At 51.7% G+C, this 25,517-nt stretch overlaps 1 protein-coding gene across 1 annotated transcript in view; it reads right to left on the reverse strand.

Moving 5' to 3' along the window:
* Positions 1–429: 429 nt before the first annotated feature.
* The window catches only part of LOC119448316 (venom metalloproteinase 3-like), a 78,416-nt gene continuing 53,328 nt past the window's right edge, over positions 430–25,517 (reverse strand). The window contains exons 10-12 of the mRNA XM_049666142.1: positions 17,191–17,299; positions 13,877–14,017; positions 430–737 (exon numbers count right to left, since the gene is read on the reverse strand). Of these exons, the coding sequence (XP_049522099.1) occupies positions 665–737; positions 13,877–14,017; positions 17,191–17,299 (323 nt within the window). The 3' untranslated portion in view covers positions 430–664. The remainder of the gene's footprint in view (positions 738–13,876; positions 14,018–17,190; positions 17,300–25,517) is intronic.

Consider the following 25,517-nt stretch of genomic DNA (forward strand, 5'->3'; position numbering starts at 1 on the left):
GTAGTCTATAATTTATACCCGCCGCGCTGGCACAGTGGCTATGACGTTCCGCTGCTGTGCTCTCGGGTTCGGTTTCTAGTCGCGGCAACCGCACATCCGTGAGGTCGAAATGAAAAAAATGCTCGCGTACTTAGACTCAGGCTTAAGGTACCCTAGGTGGTCGAAATGAATACGGAGCCCTCAACTGGGCGTCTCTCATTACCCCTGTGTAGATTTGGGACCTTAAGCCACAATAATTAATGTTTAATTCATCTCGCACTACATGATGTTTGTCTATAAATTTGTTAGTTACGTAATCCAACCATTGGAACGGTCCTTCTCGGGACAGTGAAACCGTTGACCTAAGCGTTTGAAGTTTACTGCGAGTTTTGACAATACATGATTGTATTGTAAGCAAGACCCGAAATCTAACGAAAGGAAAGCCGACAGGTGTTTCCCGGTTTTTATTGTGAATGCAAGGCAATTTCCGATCAGAAAGCTTTCGATCACACGAATCCTATGAATGAGGTATGCTTCCTGACTCACTTCTCGTAGAATAACCAACTATAAAGTTATACGTGGGAATACACCTTTGTAGTGAAATATGTTCTCGTCGCTCAGCGAGAACAATCCTGGTTTGCTCCTTGGTTCCCCGTGATATTCCGTTCGTCCGTTGCCTTCGCTCCTAATTTTTTGTCCGTGTATGCATAGGTATGTGCTTGCTTGTGTCAGTAAACAAACACGTGGCCAGATCCATCCTGTGTAAGATTAGTTACAAAAATTATATCACAATAGGAACAGGGACAGTAGTCACAAACATGAATGTACGCGGCACAGTAAATCGTAAGTGCAGGCGCCGGCCAGTGCTAATAGCGAAGTCGTGCTAAATAAGCGACGCCGAATAATGACAATGGATTTCTCATTCGGTTACAGGAATCCTTTGTATACTTTCGGGCTACGAGGAATCTAATCAAATGACATGAAGCTTTCTTGGCCCTCGCAAGGTTCTTACAAAAGCCTTCGAGCTGTTCGAAGAAAAAGGCTCACCACAAGAAGTGATAAAATCCCTCTGTATCAAATTTGTCGCCAAATTTCGTCATCTTTATCTGACGCCTACTGGTACTGCGAATCTGATTTCGAAAGTGCCAACTCGTATTTACAGATGGCTGAAGGTGTATTTGGGGAAGTGGGCAAGGGGAAGTTGAGACAAGTGCGGCTCATTATGGAAGCTTCTCACGTGAATCTCCACAGTGAGTTAAAGTCGGACTGTTTTCCGGTTTATTTCCTGAACCCACCCGACGGAACATGTACCGCGCCAAACTTTGCTGAATTTCCTGCCTTCAGGGTGTCGGAACGAAAGGTTTTTCGTTCTGGTTTTAGTTTCGTTTCACTGAAAAAAGTTCCGTTCCGGTTCTGGTCCGGAACGACAAAAAAAATGGTCCATAACGGTTCATAACAGTTGTGGTTCGCATGCGAAAGTTTTCGAAGCAAAGTAACAATGAACACATAGTATTTCTTTTTTCAATAATTTGAGAATAACTTCCTCAATGTTTATATTTCTTAATTATTTTTCTCAATTTATTTGTCCATGGGCGCGGTAACCGTTTTGCGCGTTGTTTGATACGGTAGCGCGAATGTGATGCGGCTGACGACCAGGGCTTGCACAAGTCTTCTCGTCTTCGGTAAGGCAGTCCTAGCTTCGCGTTATTCGGGCAATTATGAATTATGAATTCTGAGTTCATGCTCAGTGCCTTGAGTCAAGGCACTGAGCATGATCTGAGAAGCAGCACGCCATCGAGTGTACTCGCCAAAATGCGAGACCGCTGTTTCGATAAAACAAACTTAAACGAACATAAACGAACGATAAAGCTTCGGTAACAAAGCGTTGTACCCGTAGAAAACGAAACGATAAGCTCTTGACCACGTAAGCCCTGGTTTTTGCTACGATGCCGGTCTGCTAGTGCACCGTGCGGAAGGCTTAGATTAGTGGAGCGCTCGACCGGCTATCGCTCGCAGTATCGCTGCCTGAGATACGCGCTTATGCGGACCCTGAGATACGCGGTAATTCTGACGTTGGCTACTCGATTTGCCCTTATAGTAAGCGCTCTAGCAATTGCTATTTTGCTGCTCGTCCCATGCCAATATGTTATTTTCTGTTTATTTGCTGTGTGAATGCTGCAAAGTTGCTTATGATGTCCGGTGATGTTGAGCTTAACCCTGGCCCTCCTAGGCCTGATTCCAGTTGTAAGAATAACGAGGTTCTAGATGCCATTAACTCTTTTGCTACTAAAATGGAAACGCGTCACGCGAAGCTAATATCGACTCTCAATGAAGCGATAGCCAACGAAAACTTCCTTGAAGAAGAACGTAAACTTTATTATCAAATCGATAAGATTTGCGTCCGGCGTATTTTTAGTGGGTCTGGGCACCCGCCGCGGACGCGGTTCCGAGACCTTGTCTCGAAGCGGCTTCCTCGGCTCGCTGAACGGCCCAGAGCTGTACTGTCAGGTTCGAGCTGAGCAGTGCGGTCTTCCAACGCGAGCGGAGGCTGGCGGTGGAAGAGACGGAGGTGTCGGCACTGCCCGAATTGTTTGTTATGTCCTGACATTCCCATAACATGTGATTAAGTGTGGCAACCTCGCCACAGGATGTGCATCTGTTTGTAGTGTACATGTCTGGATACATGGCGTGCACGGAGAAAGTATTCTTTCTCCGTGATGGCGTGCATGACTCTTGGGTTTATCTAAGAATCAGTTTGTAATTGCCTGTAGTAAACTGCTTGCGCCCTGTCTAACCTAGCGTGAGGGAATGGGTATACGCGTCTCTGTAACTGGTAGTGTGTCGTGATGTCGTGAAACCTGGTCAAACGATCCTCCCACGCCCAGACGTTTGCAGTACCCCGCGGGGGCTCTTCCTCCGATGATGCTCGGTGAGTGAGGCCTCGAGCAACGCGGTGAGCCGCTTCGTTGGGGGTGCTCAGTCCAGTGTGTGCCGGGATCCATAGCAAGTGCCTTCGGTTATCGACGTCGGCCTCTCCCTGGTGTATGGGATGTCGCTTGAGTATGTGATACGCCTCTTGCGATATGCGCCCATTTGAAAAATTGCGAATTCCCGTTTGCGAATCGCAGATCACGTATGTAGCCTTGGTTTGTGTGAGGGCTAGTCCTATGGCCGCTTCCTCTGCCGCTTCGGCATATGTCGTGTTCACGGTGACGCTCGTGAGGTGGTTACCTTGGTGGCTAGTAACGGCCGCCAAGAAACTCTTCCTGTCTCGATAACGGGCTGCGTCGGTGAAGACTGCCTCCTTGTCGTTGGAGTAACTTTGGTTCATGTGTTGTGCCCTGGCTTTACGCCTCCCCGTGTGGTGTTGGGGGTGCATGTTGCCAGGCAATGGGGGCACGTATAGTTGCTCGCGCATGGTTCTTGGAATTTCCACTTTGATGCCGTGCTGCATGTGGTATGTAATGCCGAGCTTTTCGAGCACGTGCCTGCCCGGGCGGGTCTTGGATAGGCGCTCGAGTTGGGACACTTGTTGCGCCTCCACGAGTTCCTCGAGCGTGTTGTGCAAGCCTAGTTCTAGGAACTTGGTGGTGCTCACTCCGGGCGCAAGTCCCAACGCACATTTGTACGCCTTGCGTATGAGGGCGTTGAGCTTGTTTCTTTCTGCAACCGTCCAGTTGTGAAACGCTGCCGTGTACTTTATTTGAGAAATAACGAAGGCTTGTAAAGTCGTATGACGTTGCCTTCGCGCATGCGCGCGTGTTTGTTGGTGATGCGTCGGATGAGCTGCATCGTGCTGGTGGCCTTTGCTGTTATCTTGCGAAGTGCTTTGCCATTGCCGCCCTTATGTTCAATCATCATTCCTAGTACCCGAATCTTGTCTACCATCGGGATGGGTAGGCCGCTTGATGCCGTTAATTGGATCTCTTCCTTTTCTGGGGGGGTGTAGCCTTTAGGTGGGCGCCCCTTTCTAACCGGTCTATATAGCAGCAGTTCGGATTTTTCGGCGGAGCAGGTGAGTCCCGTGCCTTGAAGAATGCGTTATTAGTATGAATGTGAGACTGGCGATCGTAGAGAAGGAGCTTACTGAACTTTAAAGGAGGAACCTGCTGATATTCAACGAATCTTTGCTGAAACAGTGAAAAAATAAAATGCATCGGTGCAGTCAAGATTGGACGACAGCGAGGACACAAAAAAAAAATTGGGAGGACGCTTAAGCTTCGCTTTTAAGAGTGGAGCGCGGTAGCATTCAAAGATCCCCGACTGCTACTCATGGTTCCCGACGACTGCAGCTTATGCAACCGTAATGGTTACTGGCAAACACTGGCGGCGAACGCTATGCACATAGGCGAGCTTTCTGGTGGTAACGCGGCCTCTTGCGTGGACCGATCCCGGAGATAGTGCACATACCGCCCCAACGAAATTACGTCATTTTCAGGTTTCCGTATATAATTCGCGCTTTTATTATTTCAGTCTGAGAAGATTTAACATAAAAGGCATGCTCTGTGGGTGTTTTGTTTCATGACATTTGTTTGTGGATTGTCATTCTCAAAATTCCGAGGAATAGAATTGCGAGGGGAAAGGGCAGGGGAGAGAGAGAGAGCGGGAATACAAAATTGCACATGTACACACACGCGCATAAGGGCGCGTCCATGGCGTTTCATATGCGTAGCGTTGTTCGACGCGTAGCCAGGCTTGTGTCCTCCAGGAAAATCACGAGGCTCTCGAACGTCTTCTCGGGAGTCCGCGCCGAACTATGGGGAAGCAACATGGTGGCCTCGGAGTCGGCGTCGAGCCCCAGACTCCTGGAGGAGGAGAAGCGGCGGCGGTCGTCTGTGTGTTCGGCACATCGCTGCAGGAGATGCTCGAAGTCCTCGTGCTGGGTGCTGCTGAGAATGTGAGTCAGCTGCTGCTGGACCGCTGCCCGCAAGTACCGAATGGGCAAGATCTCTTCTCCTGCCTGCACAGACTGCAGGGCACATGAAACACTGAAGCACCTTCATACGTCATTGCCCAAATACACTCAACGCAACGAGCAGAACTCGCAGCTAGCCCCCGCCAGCAGGGCCTTCCTGCCTCCACCATCGCGGAACTAAGCTTCCCCACCTACCACCAAAGCCACATCCTGAAGGCAGTTCTTGACTTCCTGAAGGACACCGCCCTGTACAGCAGACTCTAGGGGCCTGCTGCTGCCCATTGCCAATCTCGCCATGAGACGCCACCTTCCACCTCTGACCCTCCCCTCATCCTTCTATCATCTTTCTTCCCACATCCCTCTCCCCGTAGACACTGTTCTGTGCTCCAGTTAGAGCTGCAGAAATAAGTGTCTCTTCCTCACCTCAGCCAACGTAGGGACTTGGCGGGAGCACGTGTGCTACCTCGGCTCACCGGTCTGCCTCCTCCTTCTCTGTGATACCTCGGTGTCTGGGGATCTATTGAAAGCGTAGGTTCACCTCTCTCTAGCTGAGCTCCACGATGTTGCTGCGCATTGCACAAAGACGAGGGGGTAGACGACCAGCCGTACAAAGCGTGGTGAGCACAGGCCGCAAGTCCGTGATCAGGACACATTTTGGGTGGTGGGGGTTGCATGCCTAGCAGAAACTCCAGGCCAATCTAAAATGCTACGAGCTTGGCCGTGAATGAACGAGACCCATCCGCTTAGCAGCCCTGGCCTGGACTGGACAAACTATATTTCGGTCATGCAGGACGCGCTTAGGGCATAGCGCGCGTCTCCCACGTAGGGACCGACAGGGAATACCTGGCGGCCGCTTCGTGGGCCTGCTGGACGGCCCATTGCTGGTCGGCGAGAAGCGAGCTTCTGAGTGACTTCTCCCACTTGTCCGAGGTGGAGTCGGGATGAGCGTTTCTACACTCCCAGAGCATGTGTGCCAGTGTCGCCGTGTATCCGCACGAGGGGCACATGTCGCTGGGGTACGCGTCAGGGTAGAGAACGTGGAGTTTGGCGGGGTTTGGGTACGTGTCTGTTTGTAATAAGCGTAGGGTTAGCGCCTGCGGTCTGTAAAGTTCGGGGTGTGGGGGCATAAAGATGCGGCGTCCAAGGTAAAAGTGTTTTGTGATTTCATTGTACGTAATGGGTGCATCCCGGTTGGTCTCTATCTCGGCGAGGTGGGGTTGCCCTGGGACGGCGCGGTCAGTAAGTGCACGCGCTGCGTCGTGGGCGATCTCGTCGAGGTTTGGCGGGGCACCCGGCACCCGGCCGAGATGGGCGGGGAACCAGATGACGGTGTGGTGCTTGAGGGTACTCTGATCCGCGCTGCGGAGGATTCGTACCGCATGGTCCGAGGCGACGCCGCGTTCGAAGGCTTTGATGGCCAGTCTGGAGTCGCTGTAGATGACATCCCGTTTGCTGTCGAGCACAGCTAGGGCTATGGCTACTTGCTCCGCTACTTCGGGCTCTCGAGTGAGGATCGTGGCGGAGTTGAGAATCCGCTGCGAGGATGAGACCGCGACCGCGGCGAAGGCTCGGTTGTTGCGATAGGCACCGGCGTCCACGAACGAGACATCGTCCGTTTTCATGTCTATGCGCCTGAGAAGGGCGGTCACTCGCGCAAGGCGCCTGCCTCTGTTTAGGTCGGGATGCATATTTCGCGGAATGGGAGTGATCGTGTTAAGGTCTCGGATCTCGCGGGGGACCGGCGTGAAATCTGGGGGATCCCTGGTCATCGAGGAGAAAAAGCCGAGCTCGCGCAGAATGTGGCGGCCCTCCTTGGTGGTCGTGAGTCGGATCATCTGCGTTCGCTCCTGAGCCTCGGCGATCTCTTCTAGCGTGTTGTGCACGCCGAGCTCGGGGAGTTTATACGTGGAAGTGGTGATAGGGAGGCCGAGGGCTCGTTTCACAACCTTTCGAATGAGGGCGTTGACTTTGTCGCGCTCCGCACACAGCCAGTTGTGTATGGCGGCGACATAGGTAAAGTGGCAGAGAACAAACGCATGTACAAGACGCAGTACATTGTGTTCTTTCAGGCCGTGGTGCCGGTTGGCCACTCTACGTACGAGTCGTTTGGCATTTTCAGTCTTAGTCATTAGTTTCAGCACCGTTAGGGTGTTGGTTCCGCGGGACTCGATGATCATACCCAGGACCCTGATGCAGTCTACCCTGGGAACTATAAGACCGTCTCTTATGCGGAGTGTGATGTTGCGTTCGACCTGAGGTTTCCACCATTTGGGCTTGGCGCCACGGCGTTTGGGCAAGTACAGCAACAGCTCCGACTTGGTGGGGGAGCACTTGAGACCGGTGTGTTCGAGGTAGGACTCGGCAGTTTCAATGGCCTCCTGCAGGGCGGATTCGATGAAGCCATCCGACCCCGCGGAACACCAGATGGTTATGTCGTCCGCACAGATGGTGTGATTTAGCCCGTCGATCTTCGAGAGTTGTTCGGAGAGCCCGATCATCACTAGGTTCAAGAGCGTCGCGAGAGGACGGACCCTTGGGGGGTTCCCCGCTGTCCGAGCCCGACTTCTTCCGACACCAGGTCTCCTGCGCGGAGGACGGCCCTGCGCGGGGTGAGGAAGGAGCGGACAAAGTCGTAGAACCGACGCCCGAGCCCGAGGTGTGCGATCGCCTTCAGGATGTACGAGTGGGCGATCGTATCGAATGCCTTTTCTAAATCGTGGCCGAGTATGGCACGGATATCCCTAGTGTTTCCTCCGTTGAGAATCTGATGTTTTAAGAGCAACATGGCATCTTGAGTAGATAGCCCAGGTCGGAAGCCGATCATGTAGGTGCGGGAAGCAGTCGTGGTCCTCGAGATAGCGACCGACCCTGCTGAGGACGACGTGCTCCGCCACCTTGCCCACGCACGACGTGAGCGAGATGGGCCGGAAGTGATCTAAGCTAGGCGCTTTTCCCGCTTTAGGAATAAGGATGGTGCGGGCGAGTTTCCAGGCGTTGGGTAGCTCGCCATTCTTCCACGTTTCGTTGATAGTACCGGTGAGGTAAGTGACGGAGGGTTCATCCAAGTTGCGTAGGAGCTTGTTGGGGATGACATCGGGGCCAGGGGTGGAGTTCGGGGAGTTCGTGGAGAGCTCGGCGCACATCTTCGACGGAAAAGTCGGCGTCTAAGTGGGTGATCTCGGTACCAGTGTATTCGGGGTGAGGAATCGACGGGTCCGTGGGAAGCGGAAGATATTTCTGCACGAGGCTCTTGGCAACGTCTTCCGGTGGTGCGGTCCCTTTGGCCTGATGGAGTATCTTCGCGAGAGAATGGCGCTGATTGGTGCGGGTGTCGGTGTTGGTGTCGTCGAGCAGGTGTTTGAGGAGGTTCCATGTTTTGCCATTACGGACCTGCCCGTCAATCGAGTTACAGACTTCGTCCCACTGCTGTTTGGAAAGGGTGCTGCAGTGATCCGCTATTCTCCTGTTCAGCTCGGATATGCGTTTGCGTAACCTCCGCTTGAGGCGCTGGCCCTTCCATCGGGCCAGTAGTGATTGTTTGGCCTCGAGCATGTGGGCGAGGCGACTGCCCATCCTCTCGGTGGGCAAGTCTGTACAGATGGTTTTGGTGGCCTTGCCGACGTCGAAGCTGATCCGTCCATGTCTCGAGACTTGGCGCGGCGTAGGGAGGGGGTCGTTCTGCGCGAGTCTTACGGAAGAGGTCCCAGTCCACCCACGTGTACGTCTTGGTCTTCCTGCTAACTGTGGGGAAGTGTACGGCCAATAGGAAATGGTCGCTACCGAGATCTACCGTGAGGTTGGACCAACGGGCGTCGGCGATATTCTTGACGAAGCAGAGATCCGGAGTGGTGTCTCTTTGCGTGGACGTGCCGGTGCGGGTGGGGAAAGCCTTGTCCGTAATGAGGGACATGGCTTTCATGGAATTCATGGAATTCATGTCGTTCGCGTTCTGCTAAGCTCGTTACCCTTGAGGTGTCGGACGCGTAGCCCCAGGTGCGATGCGCGGCGTTAAAGTCGCCCGCGATCACTATCGGGTTGGAGCCGGCGAGGCGAATGGCTTTCTGGAACAGGCGTTTGAATCGTTGCTTGTGGTGGCTAGGGCTACTGTATACATTCAGTATGTACACGCTGTGTCGGGATGCGTTGCCAGGGAGAAGCTCTAGCATGACATGTTCGATTTCGGGCATGTCGAGGTCGTGCACAAGGCAGGTGATCTTATTAGCGACCAGCGTGACGGTACCGCGTCCTCCCAAAGGACCGAGTAACCACTGGTATCCGGAGAACGTGGTGGTTGGTACTACAGTTTCTTGCAACAGGACGACGTGGGGTTTGGCTTCGTGGCTGCGGAGGTATTGCTGTAGGGAGGCTTTCTTAGGGGCGAAGCTCCTACAGTTCCATTGCCAGATGCGCATCTCGTCATTTGGCCTGGTCATCTTGAAGCATTTGGGAGTCGGTCCGGGCGTCCTACGTGTGCAAGAGAGCCACGTGAGGGGGTGGACTGGGCGTAGGCATGCATTGCGAGACCGGCTTAGCTGCGGCGACAGCGGGGGCGACGACGTGGTCGAGATAGTGTTCTTCTTTGCCCAACCGATCACCGTGGGCCGCTAGGGTGGACTGCACGAGGGCCATGCTCTCGCCGAGGAAGCGGAGGCTTGTCTTAATCGACGACAGCACGCTCTTAATGTCATATAATTCGGGCTTTAAAGCGGGATGTTCGCGAACGACCGCGCGTTTCTTGGGTGCGCTCTCGCCATCGTCGTTGGCGGCGTCTACAGGTTCTAGCGGTGACGGGGTGTCTGCATTGGCGGTGTTGTCAGTGACGGGTGTAGCGGCGCGCACGCTCCCGTCGTTTTTCAGTTCGGCAATGGTGGCCGTGAGTTTGTGTATTATTTCTTTCATCATTGCGTTTTCGCGCTTGAGGAATGCTATCTCGAATGTGGTGTGTGTAACATGCTCTGGGAGTGATCCCAACCCATCCTGTGATGTAGCGTTTCCTCTTCCTCGGACGATGTCCGCCCAAGTGAGGGTGCCTCGCTTATTCTTGCTGGCGCGGCCTGCCGATGATGGCGCCGGAGGGCTCGCCGATCATTGATTGGGGGCCCCGGTTGTGCCGGGACGGGGCCCGCAACGGGAGCCCAAGCGGGATCCCGGACGGGAGCCGGAAGGGGATCTGGAGTAGCCCCTTGATGCAGATCCAGTGGGGGCCCCGCGTGGCGCACCACGGGAACATGCCCGATGACTTAGCAGCCCTTTGACTGGTGCTTACCTAGAGCACCGGAATCGTGGCCGTGGCACTTGCAGTGTTGCGCTATTGCAGAACTGAGCCGTCAGTGTATACCAGGAGGTGCTCTTTGAGCTCCTTGTGCAGGACGGCACATGTTAGCTGCTCAATGGCGTAGTCTGTTGATTGGCGTTTGTCGCGGATGCCCGCAATTTCGGCGAGCACCGCTGGTGACACTACGCCTTGTGCGAGCGCGACAGGGGGCGTGTACCACCCGCCGACGCCAAGCATTGTACCGTATTGCGCCAGGATATTCCCCGTTCTTGAGTACGTACGTCCCCCCAGTGGCAAAAGCAACGAATCTCCGTTAGGTGCACAGTGAAGCTGATCAATATGATTGAGCGCTCGTTGCTGGCCAATTAAATCAATTGGCCATGTGTCACATGTAAGAGGCCGCCTGCGGCGAGAAAATAAGACGAAGAAGTTCGCGGAGCGTTCGAAACAGCGCGAGCGCTCGAGGCACGCGAACCGAGGTGTGGTCGAGGCAGAAGCGAGGCGAAGCAGCATTGTCGACGTGGCTCTTGGACTGGAAGGTCGCTTCGTCAGCTATGCTCTGACGACGGGAGAGCGGAGAGCCCGGCCACGAAGCTCGTGACGCTGGCAAGGCCCAGGCGTGGCTTAGTAGTAACCTCGGAGACGTCCGGGCGAAGCTCCTGGGACCGGCTGCTGCTGCTCACGGTGGTTCCGGTCCTCTTCGCAAGAATCCCTCTTCCTCGGCCGAGCCCGATCAACCGATAATCACCAGGACACCGGACCGCCATGCAGATCGACGTAGGGCGAATAACGCTTCGCGAAGCCTAACAAGGCAATTGACACGTCAGCGGCGGATACCGGGGCACCAGCCACGTATTCGGTCAGGTCGACGGAACCGCGAATCGTCGGCATTTACGGCATCAGCAACACTCCGGACAAACACGACGTGGTCTCAACGAGAAGAACTTCAAACCGACGGTCCGTAAGAGCCCACATTTCTGCTTTGCGACGCAGTTAGGCCGAATTTAGGGTGGCCAGACTTTGATGAGTCAGGGCTAGGACTGACTTAGAGACATTAAGACGGAGTTAGGCTCCGAGACCGTGACAGTGCTTTTGGTAGTTTTGTATTTAGTCGGAGTTTTGTATTTTCTACTGAGTCAGCATTTTGGTTGAGTTATGGTTTTAGTGTTGTGCGTTTTACGCTTTTCTCGATCCTGTACATATTAAATCCTTGTTTGCTGTGCTGCCAGTCGTGTCTCTCCTCCATCGAGGGTAACGCCTGTGTGCAACCCTCCTGCTCCCAAGTGAGAAGGTGACCATGCACTCGCCTCTGCAAGCGTCGCATCGCAACGCGAGCAGCTTGGCAAGCCGCGACATGTTCTAAGCGCAGCCCTGTGCAGTAGCTCGAGTTTCTCACTCGTAGTCTTGCGCAGCGTGACAAAGGGCAGCGCCTACAGGATGCTCGCGATCACCCTCGCCAGCAGGACGAGAGAAGGAGGAGGAAAAAACTTTATTCTGACAGGGCATTTGAGACTTCCCAGGTCCCCTGGGTCCCCGCACAACACCACCGCACTCAAACGTTCAGCACCAGAGAGCAACCTCGTCTTTGTAGATCGTCGCGTGCTCCCGATATACCTGCCACGGGGAGGCAAGCGGGCAAAGTGGCCATCACCATGTTGAAAAGCAAGGGCAACAGAACGCTTCCTTGCGGCACCCTTGCCCATAGGTGCGCGGCCTGGACTAGTACTGGCTTAGTCGTACCCGTAGGCACTATCCGATTTGCTGGCGTCGCGATGGCACGGAATAAATGGCACGTCGCCACATGCGGATAGTAAATTGGGTAATGGTAAATGTCGGTAGATGGTAATTGCTGATGGTAAATGGCGACACGGCTGAGAGAGGGAGCAACGTGACTCAGGGAGGCGCAGCGTGAACCCACGTGGCGATATAGGACAAGCTATTTGCTAGCAGACGACCAACGGACGCACCCAACTACCCAGCTGTCCTGGTTTGTAGGATTCAGGTTTACTCGTTCTAGAATTCATCAACGCACAACGAGAGCGCGATGCTGATAAAAACTTTCGCCAGTCTACACATCTGCCGCAGTTAAGAAAATGAAGACTAGAAGAATAGTAACGACGACTACGCTTTGCGACAACAGCTTTTGATTACATACTTTACGATTTGTCTGACGGATATATTACTTTGAGAAATTCAATTTTGTTCACTAACGCCTTGCGCCACTCGGGGGGCCTGCGCGGTCGAGGTGGTTCGGGATGATTATTTCCGCCAACGACGCCGGCGCGCCCGCACGGACACTGACACGGACACCGACGCCGGATTTTCTGTGACACGGGGCCCTTGCAGGGCTTGCTGCTTTTTAACGCGATGGCGTTAAGGGCCCCGTGTCACAGAAAATCCGGCGTTGGTGTCCGTGTCCGCGCGGGCGCGCCGGTGTCGTTGGCGGAAATATCATCCCGAACCACCTCGACCACGCAGGCCCTCCGAGTGGCGCAAGGAGTTAGCGAACAAAATTGAATTTCTCAAAGTAATATGTCCGTCAGATAAATCGTAAAGTACGACATAACCACGACCTACAGACGTGATAGCGTCGGATTGTAATTTTGAATATACGAGAAAACATAATTCTCTTACGCCGAAACTCAAATACAAAAAACCCCTTTTCCTGCATTTCTACAATTCATACACCGACGGGCCGCGGTTTATTCCTTGCAAAAACACCATACAGATGGCGCTCGCCTCCTCGGCAGCCGCGCGCGGAGGCGAAGTTGGACAAAAAAGCTGCAGTTGCCGGGAAGCCTGATGAGCAGCCAGGGATCTTTGAACGCTATCGCGTTCCACTCTTAAAGGCGAAGCTTAAGCGTCGTCGAATTTTTTTTTAGTCGTTCTTTATTTGTCATTTTTTACTAGCCGCAATTTTCTACTGTTTTATGCAGGACAGCACTTCTTGCAACAATTCCTTCTCCGTAGACAATATATAGAACTTGGAAAATTACGATCATGAGCCATTCCACTCTGTGAAGGTGGATGACCAGCGAAGCTCTTCAGCACACGACACATAGGTGACACAGAATTTTGAACAAAGGTACGAATACATTTATTGGTGGTCATCGTGACGATAGGTATGCGCACACATTCTCGTATCACCTCTTTTATTATTATATTATTTCCATCATATTCCCATGTAGTCCGGACCCCCGAGTAGCAACGCGCCTACGAAGAGCGACGGTATGAACAGAGACGAGAATACAATCGTCGCCGGCTGGCGGCAAACACCACCGATGAAGATCTTGCACAAAAGGCCAAGCGCATGCGGGTTGTCCCTCTTCGTAGGCGCGTTGCTCCTCGGGAGTCCGGACTATACACGGCCTCCCCATCACGACGACATACGAAAAGTAAAACTCAACGGAATTTTCACGGAACCCTAGCCCCGCGAGATCGGAAGGAAACCAGGTGCGCATGAGCTTGGAACGACGACAACGTGAGGGCGGAGTGAGAGTAGGCATGGCCGACGGCCCGTTATTGCACGGTCTCCGGGATCGGCCCACGAGAAGGGAGTTTTTGCGCGCGACCATGAAAATCTCACGGTACCCTAGTCATAATCATAAACAGCTTCGCTGTAAAAGTTAGCTGCTCTTACCTAATCAAGTTTCATGGCTACATTAATACAAAAATAAAAACAAAACGAAAACAGGGACGCTACATACCGTAGAAACCGTGCAACGGCGTCCTTCGTGCATCTCGAGAACACTTTCGTAGTAGGTGGGAACTCATAGGGGTACATAAGAAAGTTCTTATTTTCAGCGCACTCACTCGATGAGCCGATGCCGTCGTGAGAAGCTCCTAGCCTACAAGGAAACGCATGTTAGTGTCAGAGTAGTATAGTCAATTGTGTGAATCTTCTTTTATTGTTAGGCACATTTATTTATTTATTTATTTATTTATTATTTATTTATTTATTTATTTATTTATTTATTTATTTATTTATTTATTTATTTGTGATCCTGTCAATTCCATCATGGATATTTACAGGAGTGGGTTAGAAGGGTCTGTAGACATTGTGGTACAGGCATTCACACATATAAGTACACAATAGGGTAACTAGAAAATCTTAAAGGTAATACATATATGTTAACAGCATTGAGTTTGTTACAGCAGATTGTTAGGCACACGAACGCAAACATTTGCTGAACCCTTACTTGTAGTCGAAATTTCACGTTTGTAATAAGTGCCGTAGTTTGTGTAAGAGAATCAACTTTAATGTTTGATTTTTTTTCACCGTGTTGTTTTTGACGCAACAACAAAATATATAGCTCAAAGTAGGCAACTTGACGGTTTTCTTTTTTTTTTTCTTTGTTGTGAGAGCATCCTAAAGGAGGGGCAACCACGCTCCGCGCATTGGAGATGTGGAAAGCCCCTCCACCAACGCGCTCGGTGACTGCGATTTGACCGAAGCGAGTGGTGAGCACACCCCGCTGCGTTTCGATTGGCTGCGCAGGGTGGCGCCATCACGTCCACCCGCTTCCGACACATTTCGCGTCCACACCGGGCCTCCTATCCGTGTTACGCTGGTGGTTGAGATTTGCTGCCAGCGATGCTGTGGAAGGCAAAACGTCGTACCGAAACGGCTCGTGCCAAGTCGCGTACTGACGTGAAGGTCACCGAACGACGCCGCCGCGCGGATGAGACACCCGAGCAGTTTGTCCAAGCTTGGACAAGTCAAAAGTTGGTGTCAATGAGAGCAAGTGGAGTACGGCGTGCGATGCTCACGTTGCCTTCTAAAATTATCTTTCTCCTCTTCGATTAGGCTGCACATCTGGTCATTGAAGTTTATATCAATTCGGAGGCCGTAAGTGTTCATGAACAAAGAGTGTTAATACTTAGCGCTGCTATTTAACGTGACAAATTGAAACAAATTTCAAGGTCCTTTTCGGCAGACAATAAAAGACATTGGCAGTGGCAAAACTGTTGGGACGAGCACTATTCATTCTATTCCGTGTACGCTCGCCTGATTTCAAGAAGCCATGACATTCTCTTGTGAATACATAACATTCTCCGACAATTTTCCAAATGATTAAACAAGGCTGTAGGTCTAAACGGTGCATAGGCGCATGCTTACTGACTCAACAGCTGATCTGCAAAACATTCGCCGCTTAAGCAGCGGTGGAAACCATCATCCTGCGACTAGAGAGGTCGGCTACCTTCAACACCTAGCCGCCGCCAGTGGCGACTTCGTTACATGAGGAAGTCCTTATTTCGAGGACAATTCCTTGATATGCCGGAACAAGCATACTGTAGCCTGCACGTAAATGAGACAGCGGATAAAGCTTCCTCAAATGGCTCTTTGCTATACAAAGCATACGTAAAGATATTTTACAAAAAGTGACGCATCGGCGATGGTGAAAAGTCATGCTCGTGTCGCAAACGCATCTGAACCCAACCAACACACCAGCAAACCTTCCATCATTCGGTACACACACTCAAGAGCTCGAAAGTTACCGGCCAACTTCGTCGGCGGCAAGAAATCCTGCATCATCATTTCGCCCGAAAACTGCATTTACAAACAGTTCTTCATTTCATTAAAGTTTGCCTTGTGACATAAAACATTGATGCATGCAAGAGATACGTACATGTATAATTAGGTTTGTCTGATGAAGTCCGACCGGGATCTATGGTGGGGACCAGAGATCTACAGATGTCAGACGGGCGGCCAAGGTGTAGCCACACTTTGATAAATAGTGGAGCCTTAATGAGCGCAGTCTGGGACAATTCCGCAGTTATTTGTGCCAAATTGCGAAGTTCACCAATCGCCGTTGTGACAATTGCGGTGATATGGAAACGTCTGAGCATATCCTTTTAGAATGTCCAGCTGTGGTGAAGTGCTCAGCGACGCTTCATTGATGACGACGATGAAATGTCGTAAAAAAATATGCAGGCACGTGGACCGGCACGCGTGCACCGGCCACAAGAACGACCCCTTGTTGCAGAGAACTCGTCACACGGGGAAAAATCCAAGGGACACTTAAGCACTTCACATGAGTTGTGAATGCGAAAGCGTCCAATTGAACGCTGCTGAGCGGTCCTTCGAGTTTTGCAACTGCGGGTAATGTTTTCGAGTTTCGCTGCGAGGTATGTTATCGAGTTTTGAGATTAAATTGGTGCGGGTTATATTTTTGTACATTATCTACTTTAGCATGTTGGCTGTAGACCGAAGTAGTTTGGGCGGTATTGGTGATAAATCAAGGACGCTGCATGCCACCGACGTCCCGCGCGACGATAGACCGTGGAAGCAGCAGCGGCCACCAAGGCCGGCAGGTGCGCGCAGTAGTTAAGCCCAGTGCGACTGAGAGAGAGAGAGAGAGAGAGAGAGAAACGGATCGCGCCCCAGTTTAGGGTGGCTCCGTTTCACCCCCGGGGCCAGTGTAATCGGTGGCACCGGAGGTGAAACGGAGCTCCACGTTTGTGTTTTCGGTGGCACCATCGAGAAGACGAAGACGACGACCCGTGCTGTGATTGCGAGAGAACCTGTGCTGTTTGCGCGCTTTAGTGCTCCTCGGCAATTATCGCTGTTGTAACTAAACGTTATTAGATTTGCTTGAGTGATGATGTCCTTAATAAATAAGCAACATACCCAGGCAGCCGATATTGGCTAGTATTTTAAGAGCCTCAGCGTTCACGGGCTTTTCGAGCGGCTTATCTATCCGTCCGATGTCCGCCCAGAAGATTCCCACGGCTGAGTAACGGCAAATTTTGTCGCCCGGGACATGCATTATCATTTAGGCTGTCCATGTCACAGCCGTCTCAAGGGAAGGAGTTAGCACAGCTCGTGGATACTATCGGCCATTTTTTTTTCAATGCAATTAGACACTACACGTGCCTCCAGGCTATAAATTTTAACCACGACAAGAACCCTTCCGCAGCGTATTTAACAATGTTCGTGATTGACACCGACTGGCGCAAGAGTAGCATCTCGGGCAGCACAAGCGCTGGATGTGTTGGAACCACAAGACTCAATACATACGAATGTGCTACTTCATGGGCAGTGGCTTGCACTCCAGAATACTGCCCAGGCTCCTCCCTTAAGATGACAACCTTTTTCCTAGAGCAAGCTCCTCCAAGTATTGTATGCCCTATTGGGGGAAAAAAGACAAGAGATTGTTTTCCAGGATTATCACGCAATCTATTTTCCGTATCATCCAAAATTACTGAGACAAAATAATGATTGGGTAAATAGTAGTGGTTTAGGAAACTTAGGCACACTGTGCACCCTAGAGTTCTCGTATGGAACTTCGTTAGGGTGGCATAAAATTAAAGCAATACAAATCATTTCAAGCCCTAGCACGCAATACTACAGCAATGCTGATTTAGAATTGCTCAAAGACCATAACTTGAAATGTTACAAAGTGACTAAAACAAAACCAGTCCTGAATTACACTGATGGTGATGGTGATGGTGGTCCTGCCCTTTGTATCGGATCGCCGTAGTTGGCCCTGTCCAAACCGGCGTGACCACATAAAAAAGAAAAAGGAAAGAAAGGAAAAAAAAACATGGAAACATTCTTTCGTGAACTTCAGAAACAAAACAGAACTGCTCGCACAGTCGTCGGCGCAGCGCTCCATGCAGCCACCAAAACTCGAGGCGTTTCTTGGTCACCTCCGCGGTACCGACCTCCTCCGTCTTGAAACCAAGTGCAGTAGGCAGCGCCTGTGTGCGGGTTGGTGGAAAGATGCCACCGCACTCCAGGACCACGTGACGCAGTGTCTCGTCCGACTTTCCACAGAGGGCGCACGTTGTGGAAACCCCCGGAAACCCCTTGATAATTCTAAAGTACCGCCACTCTTTGTACTCTGCCGCCGGCGCGCGACCTCCTCGCCTCCTCCTTGCCACTCGCGAGTGCCCTCCGCGGCAGACGGCCTTGCGCCCGTTTTCCTGCACGATGATTGGTGTCCCTGCCGTTGCCCTTGGAAACGAGCGGAGCTTGCCTTTTGCTTGTGTTTTGCTTTTTCGTTCGCGCCATTTTGCGCCTTAGCTCGGTTGGCTCCGCGTATAGAGAACGTCGCACGCTAACATTGCACGCTGTTTCGTGCACTGTCTGCCAGCGCTATGGCATGCTGCTGCGGATATAACTGCAGCAAGAAGCGTGATGATGGTAATGCAGTTTTTACGATACCGCAAGGAAAGCGTGATGGCTTGCGCAAGAAGCAGTGCTAAAAACATTGGCCGAAAGAACTTTGTTCCGACAAGGAACAGTATTGTTTGCGAGGTAAGGCGCCTTTCTTAATGCTCATATCAAAGCATCCCCTAATGCTGCATTTTTTTCAATTCTTCCGGCCTGCTCATTAGCGTTTTTGCTGCGGCAATTTGTACGTTGCATAAAAATGGGGTTCTCCTCAGAATGCTGAATATTCCGCTGGGACCCCATCACCACGCACGTCGTCAACTGTTATTCAATCGGAAATGCAGCATTGTAGATTCTGCTTTTCACTGAACAAATATACCCGAAGATAAAGCCTCTCGATCGCACTTTTTGTTATTGTTAGGATCTGTTGCCTGTTTTACTGAAAATCGGAATAGCAGCTTGTAGAGGAGCTATTTAAAGCTTCGATGTGTGTGTCAGTCACTTAAATACAATGAATGTAGGGCCTGAAAAAAATTAGTGGGGAGTATACCCGCACGTGGTATTGCAGGTGATGAGCGCCAGCTAGTCCACATTTTAAGGCGAGACCCTTAGTTTAGAAATGTTTCAAGGTGAGCGTTTGAGATACAGAAAGTAACGTGACCTAATCAAGGCCAGAAGCGAGCCAAATCATGTCCAGCCGTGTATAATACATAATTAATGATTAGCAAAGTAAATTCATGACTGATTAACGATTGGATTAAGGTGGTTTAAGGTCGATTAATGTGGATTAGGGCTAAATAAGGAGGGCTAGGGTAGATTAAGGAGGATTAAGCTTGATTAAGGTGGTTTAGAGTGGATCAAGATGTAATAAGGAGGATTAGGGTGGATTAACGTCGATTAACGTGCATGAAGGAGGATTAAGATGGACTAATGTCGATTAAAGTGTATTAAGAAGTATTAGGGTGGATTAAGGTCGAATAAGGTGGATTAAGCAGGATTAAGGCCGATTAGGGTGTATTAAGGTAGATTAAGGTGTATTAAGGAGGATTAGGGTGCATTGAGGTGGATTAAGGTCTATAAGGGTGTATTAAGGAGGATTAGAGTGGATTAAGGTCGAATAAGGTGCGTGAAGGTGTATTAGTGTGGATTGAGGTGAATTACAGTAGATTTTACAAGACTCGCATTCGCGTCTCTTAGGCGATAGCTAAGGACACCTGGTAATCTTTTTCAGTTCTTGAATTTGCTTTGAACTGGGCTGCCATGCACGCGTGAGTGGGTGACGATTATTATTTGGTTTTCTCACGGATACAGCCAATGTGCAGGAGGTGTTCACATGATCGCGCACCCTTGCTGTTGATATCGACTTCTAGGCGGAGACCGGGAATATTCGCTTTAATAGCGAATGCGGTAAAATCACCTTTCTTTGGTTTTGTACTGTGGGTAAACCATTTCCATCGGTGTAACACGAGCTGTACTCATTGCATTAATGCGCTTTGATTACGAAGGTTGAGCAATAAATAACCATTTGGGTTATGATGTAGTAATGCAGGGAATATTATGTAGACAATAATGTTTAGCACTGCAGCGTATTGGCCACTTGTACTTCTATAAAGGACATTTTATTCATCCTGCCTGAGTGATTAACTCTTCGATAAATGTTCAAGCTACATTTCACTGAAGACCAATTTGAGCGGCGCATATTACGAGAACTTGGAAAAAAAAAGCTGAAGCCCAACACAGTTCCAACAATTTTCTCCAACCGACCTGTCGTGAAGCACAGGAAGCCCCTTCGACAGCGGCATGATCCTAGAACTGACAGTAGTAAGTGATCGCTGCTGCTTGCTCCTTGTCCCGCCTCTAATAATTTCAGCAATAATGATCTCGGTCGCTTAACGACGCAGCCAACGACACTATGATCCTTTATGCAGAGCCTCTCGCCACTGCATGCTTGCCCGCAATCTACAATGCGTCGGCAATAGGGCTCCCCGCTAATCAAGATCACAATTTTAACTATCCTTCTACATAATTTAAGATATGTCGGTGTGAACTATCAAAATACCTTATCCAGAGGCGTTTCTTTTGCTTGAAAATATAGAATGCCTTCTCCCATAGGTATAGCGAGTATTTTTTAAGCTTGATTGACACCTGATGCCTAAAGAATAATCTGTGAATACCTTTCCTCAGCTTCTGTTATTGTGGGCGATGAGTGGTTGCCGGCACCGCTTCATCGCACTGAAATTGCGCAACCGTCGTATTCTATGCAGAAACCACAGCACAAAAGCTACTTTGACGTTGAGACAAACACATGGACGGACGATGCACTCGCCAGTAATTCATTATAAGGAGGCACGCTGAATATAATACCTGTGGTGCACATGCGCGCACATGCAAGAAAAAACTGTCAAACACAGAGCGATTTGCCACAAGCAATACTAGATCAGATGCACAAAGTAAAGTAGCGTATCATGTGGCAGAAAAAATAAATGGAGTATAGAACTCGCCTCAAAGCTCCTTTTACATTAGTGTGTCATTCATACGGCTTTAAGATGAAACCAAACTCCTCATAAACGTTGCCTTCAGCATTCTCCATGCTGTTTTCACCACTTTTCAAAATTTTCTACGCCACTGGGGCGCGCAACTGGCCCAAAATCATGCGCCTCCATCGAATTCTGCGGCCCGTCCGCGGGAGCCCAGGCGCAATAGCGTGCCGTGCGCAGCGCGCGCAGCCGGCGGGCGAGGATAATCGAGGAGGAAAGCGGGCTGGGAGGAGAGTGTCGCTACTTTCATTATCAAGGGATTTTAAAACCCCCTCGGTGAAGCGCGCTCTCCAAATGCGTGTGCGCAGCACACCCGCTCTCGCGTCCGCCAGCAGTGCGCTTCCCTTCGAGTTGTCGTAGCAGCACTCGGTGCGAATTTCGAGCTTCTCACTCCGATACAACTGGAGGGACGACTTTTCTTCTGCGGCTTTCCGCCACGCAGCTGCCTCTCTCTCTCTGTCGCACCTGAAGCCGTCTTCCCCTGCCCATTGGGTCCCTCGGCTTCTGCGCCGCCTCCTCCAGACAGATCGTCGGTAACCCAAAACGCCGACGCAGTGCAGCGGTTCTTCTCGTCCATTTCGTCGACTTGTCGGCGAAAATGGTGTGAACCATCACCTGTAGTGCGTCATTCTCCTCCGGAAGCCTCAGTAGCCGATTCTCGTATGTCGCCTTTGCCACCGCCCCTCTCGCGGTGAAGGAGGACCATCCGCCTCCACGGGTGTGCACCTGTGCACTCCCAGCGCCAGCCTGCCTATCTCTCTCTGACACCTCCCCAGGAATTACCGCCCTCGCGGGGAGAGGCATAGTACGGCGTTAGCGTAGGTAAGCCCCGGCACTGCTACCATCTTCCACAACCTTCGCATCACCTCGTACCCACTATACGACCACAAGGACCTCTGGCACAGAACTCCCTTATGTCTGGCTGCTTTGCCTCTCATCTCTCTCTCTCTCTCATATTCCGAGAGGTAGTCTGGGCTCGTTGTCAGTCTGATGCTTAGATATTTTGTGCTGGTGCTCTTGAGGATTGGGTTGCCCTGTAGGCTCCATGTTGTGTCGGGCGGCGCATCTTGTGCTCCCCAAACCAACACCACACACTTTGCGACGCTGAACCTCAGTCGCAGTCGCGTCATCTCCCTGCCACATAAGTCTAACAACTTCTGCAGCTCCTCCGGAGAGCCTGCAAGGAGTGCAAAATCGTCGACATACACCAGCGCTGGGATCCGTCTCTGCACCAGCTGCCCGCTTTCCCTGTGCCTGAAAGTGAAGCCACAATCGAAGTCCTCGAGACGTTGTACCACCCCTGCAACATATACCATAAACAGGAGTGGGGAGAGCGGACAGCCATGCCGGAGGCCTCGAGGCATTTCTACCTGTGCAGTCTTATGGCCATCCCATTCCACCTCTGCCACCACATCGCTGTAGATTGCCTGAAGCAGTACGCGATCTTCGTCAGCCAGGCCCATCTCTGTCAGTATCTTCCAGAGGATCTCTCGGTCCACACAATCATAGGCCTTAGCTATGTCCAGGAAAGCCACATACAATGGGTCCCCGGCCTGGAGCGCCAGCTCAATGCTTTGCGTGATGACAAAGAGGCTGTCCTCTATGCGACGTCCCTGCCGGAAACCCATCTGAAGCTCTCCAAGGATTCCCATGGCCTCCACCCAGCACTGGAGTCGTGCCTTCACCACTTGCATGGTGACTCGATACAGGACCGGGGTCACGGCGATCGGTCTGTAGTTCGTAAGGTCTCGCTTATCCCCTGACCCTTTGTACAGAGGCCGCAGCTTGCTTTTCTTCCAATCCCCCGGTATCTCCGCAGATGCCAGTGCCTTCGCGACGAACTCCTCGACCCTCGCCTGTTCTTTGGGCCCCAGCGTCTTGATCAGGCTCATCGGTATCCCATCGCACCCTGCTGCTGTCCCTGCATCCACTCTGCTCACCGCTCTCTTAAATTCCCTCTCAGTTGGTGCCAACCGTAGATCGGCATCGGCTTGTTCCTCCGGTGTAAGCCGCACATATGAGCCAGCCATGTCTTCAGACAGGGTGTCCGGGGCATCTTGCCGTTGCAGTGATCGCAGCCACTCCTCCAGCAATGGGATACATTCCTCCCCTATCACTTCCTCCCCGTCCGGCGACCCCCGCAGTGTCACTTGGGATATCTGCTGGTTCGACTTCTGTATGTATCGCCAGAAGCGCTGTGGTGCCTGCCTTCCTGCCTCCTTCAAATCCTCCATGAACTTCCTGTTGATGCCCCGAACACGTCCCTGCACCAGCACAGCTGTATCCTGTTTCAGCCTCCTGTAGGTCTCCCAGGCAACCAGAACCGCTTCTGGATCCCCGTATTTGCTCAGATCTCTGTGGACACGGCTCGCTTCTTGCCTGCACTGTATAGCTTCTACCACTTCTCTGCTCCACCATGGCTTAAGTCCACGCCGACCTCGTGCCCCCTTAGCCCACTGCCCCATGGCCTCTTTCATTTCTGATACCAGGTGATCGTATGATTCCAGCATATCGGCCTTCGTTTCCAGCTTGGCTGCCATCTCAAGTAGGGCCTTTTCATTTGGGCGAGCCACAGCCACAGAGAGTTGCTGTCGCTCGCGTTGAAAACCGGTTTGGAAAACCAGGCGTAACCGGTTGTGGTCACTTGAATGATTGCCCGCTCCATCTTCATCTATCACCGTCCTGTTGAGGCATTCGTACATTGGTTGGGTCATGAGGCAGTAATCTATGCAGGACCGGCGATCCGGCGTGGACCAGGTCGTTGCCCCACAGCACTTCTCTGTCAAATTGGTTATCACTAGTCCAGCCAATTTCGCCAGCTCCAAGAGCAGCGTACCATTGGCATCTGTGCGGCCGTCCAGGTTCTGCACATGAGCATTGAAATCCCCCACTACTACGGTCTCTGCCCCCTGGCGAAAGTCCTCTATATCCTTGGTGATACAGCGGCATATCTCCGAATTTTTATCCTTCTGTCCTCCCTCCACGTGTACACAATGGCCACCACGACCTGTGTACCCGCTATGTTTCCAGCCAACCACATATGCTCAGAACATCCCTCCCGCAGCCTCGTCCACCATTGTGTGGTTTCCCACATTCACCCAATTCCACCTCCTCGGCGCTCACTGCCCTGTCTGTTGCACCCCTCACAGACGAAACCGGATTCCCATGGCGGCACCTCCTGGTCGCGTAGGTGACTCTCCACGACTCCGAACAGTGCAAACTCTTCCTCCCGGATTTCTTTCACAAGTTATCCCCATTTCTGCTCCGTCCAGCCACCTTGCATGTTGAGGAAACCAATACACTGCTCGCCCTTGTTGATTCTCTTCTTTCGAGGTCCCCTGTTTCCGCAATTGCATCCTTCATAGTGGCGTCCGTGTCCGCTCTCAAATGCACGTTCCGGTTCCAACTGACCATCTTCAGCAACGTTCGCTTCATTCGGACAGCGTTGCCGTCTCAGAACACAAATACTCGCCTCCTGTTTTCGTCTACCGAGTCTACCTTTGGCTGCTGTTCGCTATGCTCTCGAGTCTGGCTATCTCTCTCCGCTTTCCTTCCCTTCCTCCCCAATGTGGCGTTCCTAGGCTTACTCCTCGCTGTATTGCCTTGCTGTGCGCCGATAACCGCATCCAACTCTCTCGTCGCGTTGTACAAACCCTGCCGTGCCATAGGGTGTCTCCGTTGCCTGCCGCCGTCTGTGCGCTCTCCACCACGTGACTCTCCCCACTGCAGCTTCCGTCGCTGCCCTGCACCTGTCCTCTCTCGCAGCCCGTCGTGGGTAGTACCGCCAGAGCTTCCCCTGGCGGCCCCTGCGCCTCCGTGAATGAGTGGTGCCTCCGCGTCATCCCTCCCAACTTCTCCTCCAGCTGCTCCCGTTTACACTTCTCTCTCAGCAAATCCTCCAGGTGCTCTCGCTCTGTCTTTCTCGCCCTTGTCTCTTCCTCCAGCATCGATGTCACGTTCGCTACTGCAAGCTTGCAACTCTCCGCTTCTTGCTTGAGAAGCAGTGCGAACTCCTCTCGGATAATGCCGATCTTCTCGCATTGCCGGCAATAGAAAGCTGGTGCCGCTTCCGCCTCCTCCATGGACGAAAACTGTGTGACGTCCAGGGGGTGCCAGGACTCGCACCCGGTGCACATGACCCAATCATCCGTCGAGTCACCTTTCGCTGCAACACCCTGAGCAGTTTTGTCCCTGTTCGTTCTTCCCACGAGACCACACCGCGTCATGACGCAACGCCTGCTCCCACTTCACAAAAATGTGGTTGATCCCTCTTATATAGGAATCGGTATAGAACACGAAAGTGAAACGTGTCTTCACAGAAGTAGTGTAATGTTTATTGCACATTGATATATAATGTCTATTGGTGTTTTGTGGCTAAAGCGCCCTTAGGCGTTGATGCACCCACGCTGACGCCTGGTGGCACGTCTCCTCCATCACGACTACCAACGTCGATGACCATGAGCAACCGTCGTGCATATGGAAGCTGCACTACGCTGCACACGCTAGCACAACGCGAAAGACGAAGCACGTAACTGACACACTAATACAACGCGCAAGACAAAGCACGTAACTGAATCGTCACCGAGTCAAATCAGCGCGTACAGCGCGTCGTAATTGCAGCCTCCGCGATCAACTTCAGAAACATTTTCAGAGCTAATTGCGGAGGCCACGCTCCGCTGTGCTGAGTACGGT

The sequence above is a fragment of the Dermacentor silvarum genome, chromosome 4 (genome assembly GCF_013339745.2).
Source record: "Dermacentor silvarum isolate Dsil-2018 chromosome 4, BIME_Dsil_1.4, whole genome shotgun sequence".
In the NCBI taxonomy this organism is placed as follows: domain Eukaryota; kingdom Metazoa; phylum Arthropoda; class Arachnida; order Ixodida; family Ixodidae; genus Dermacentor; species Dermacentor silvarum.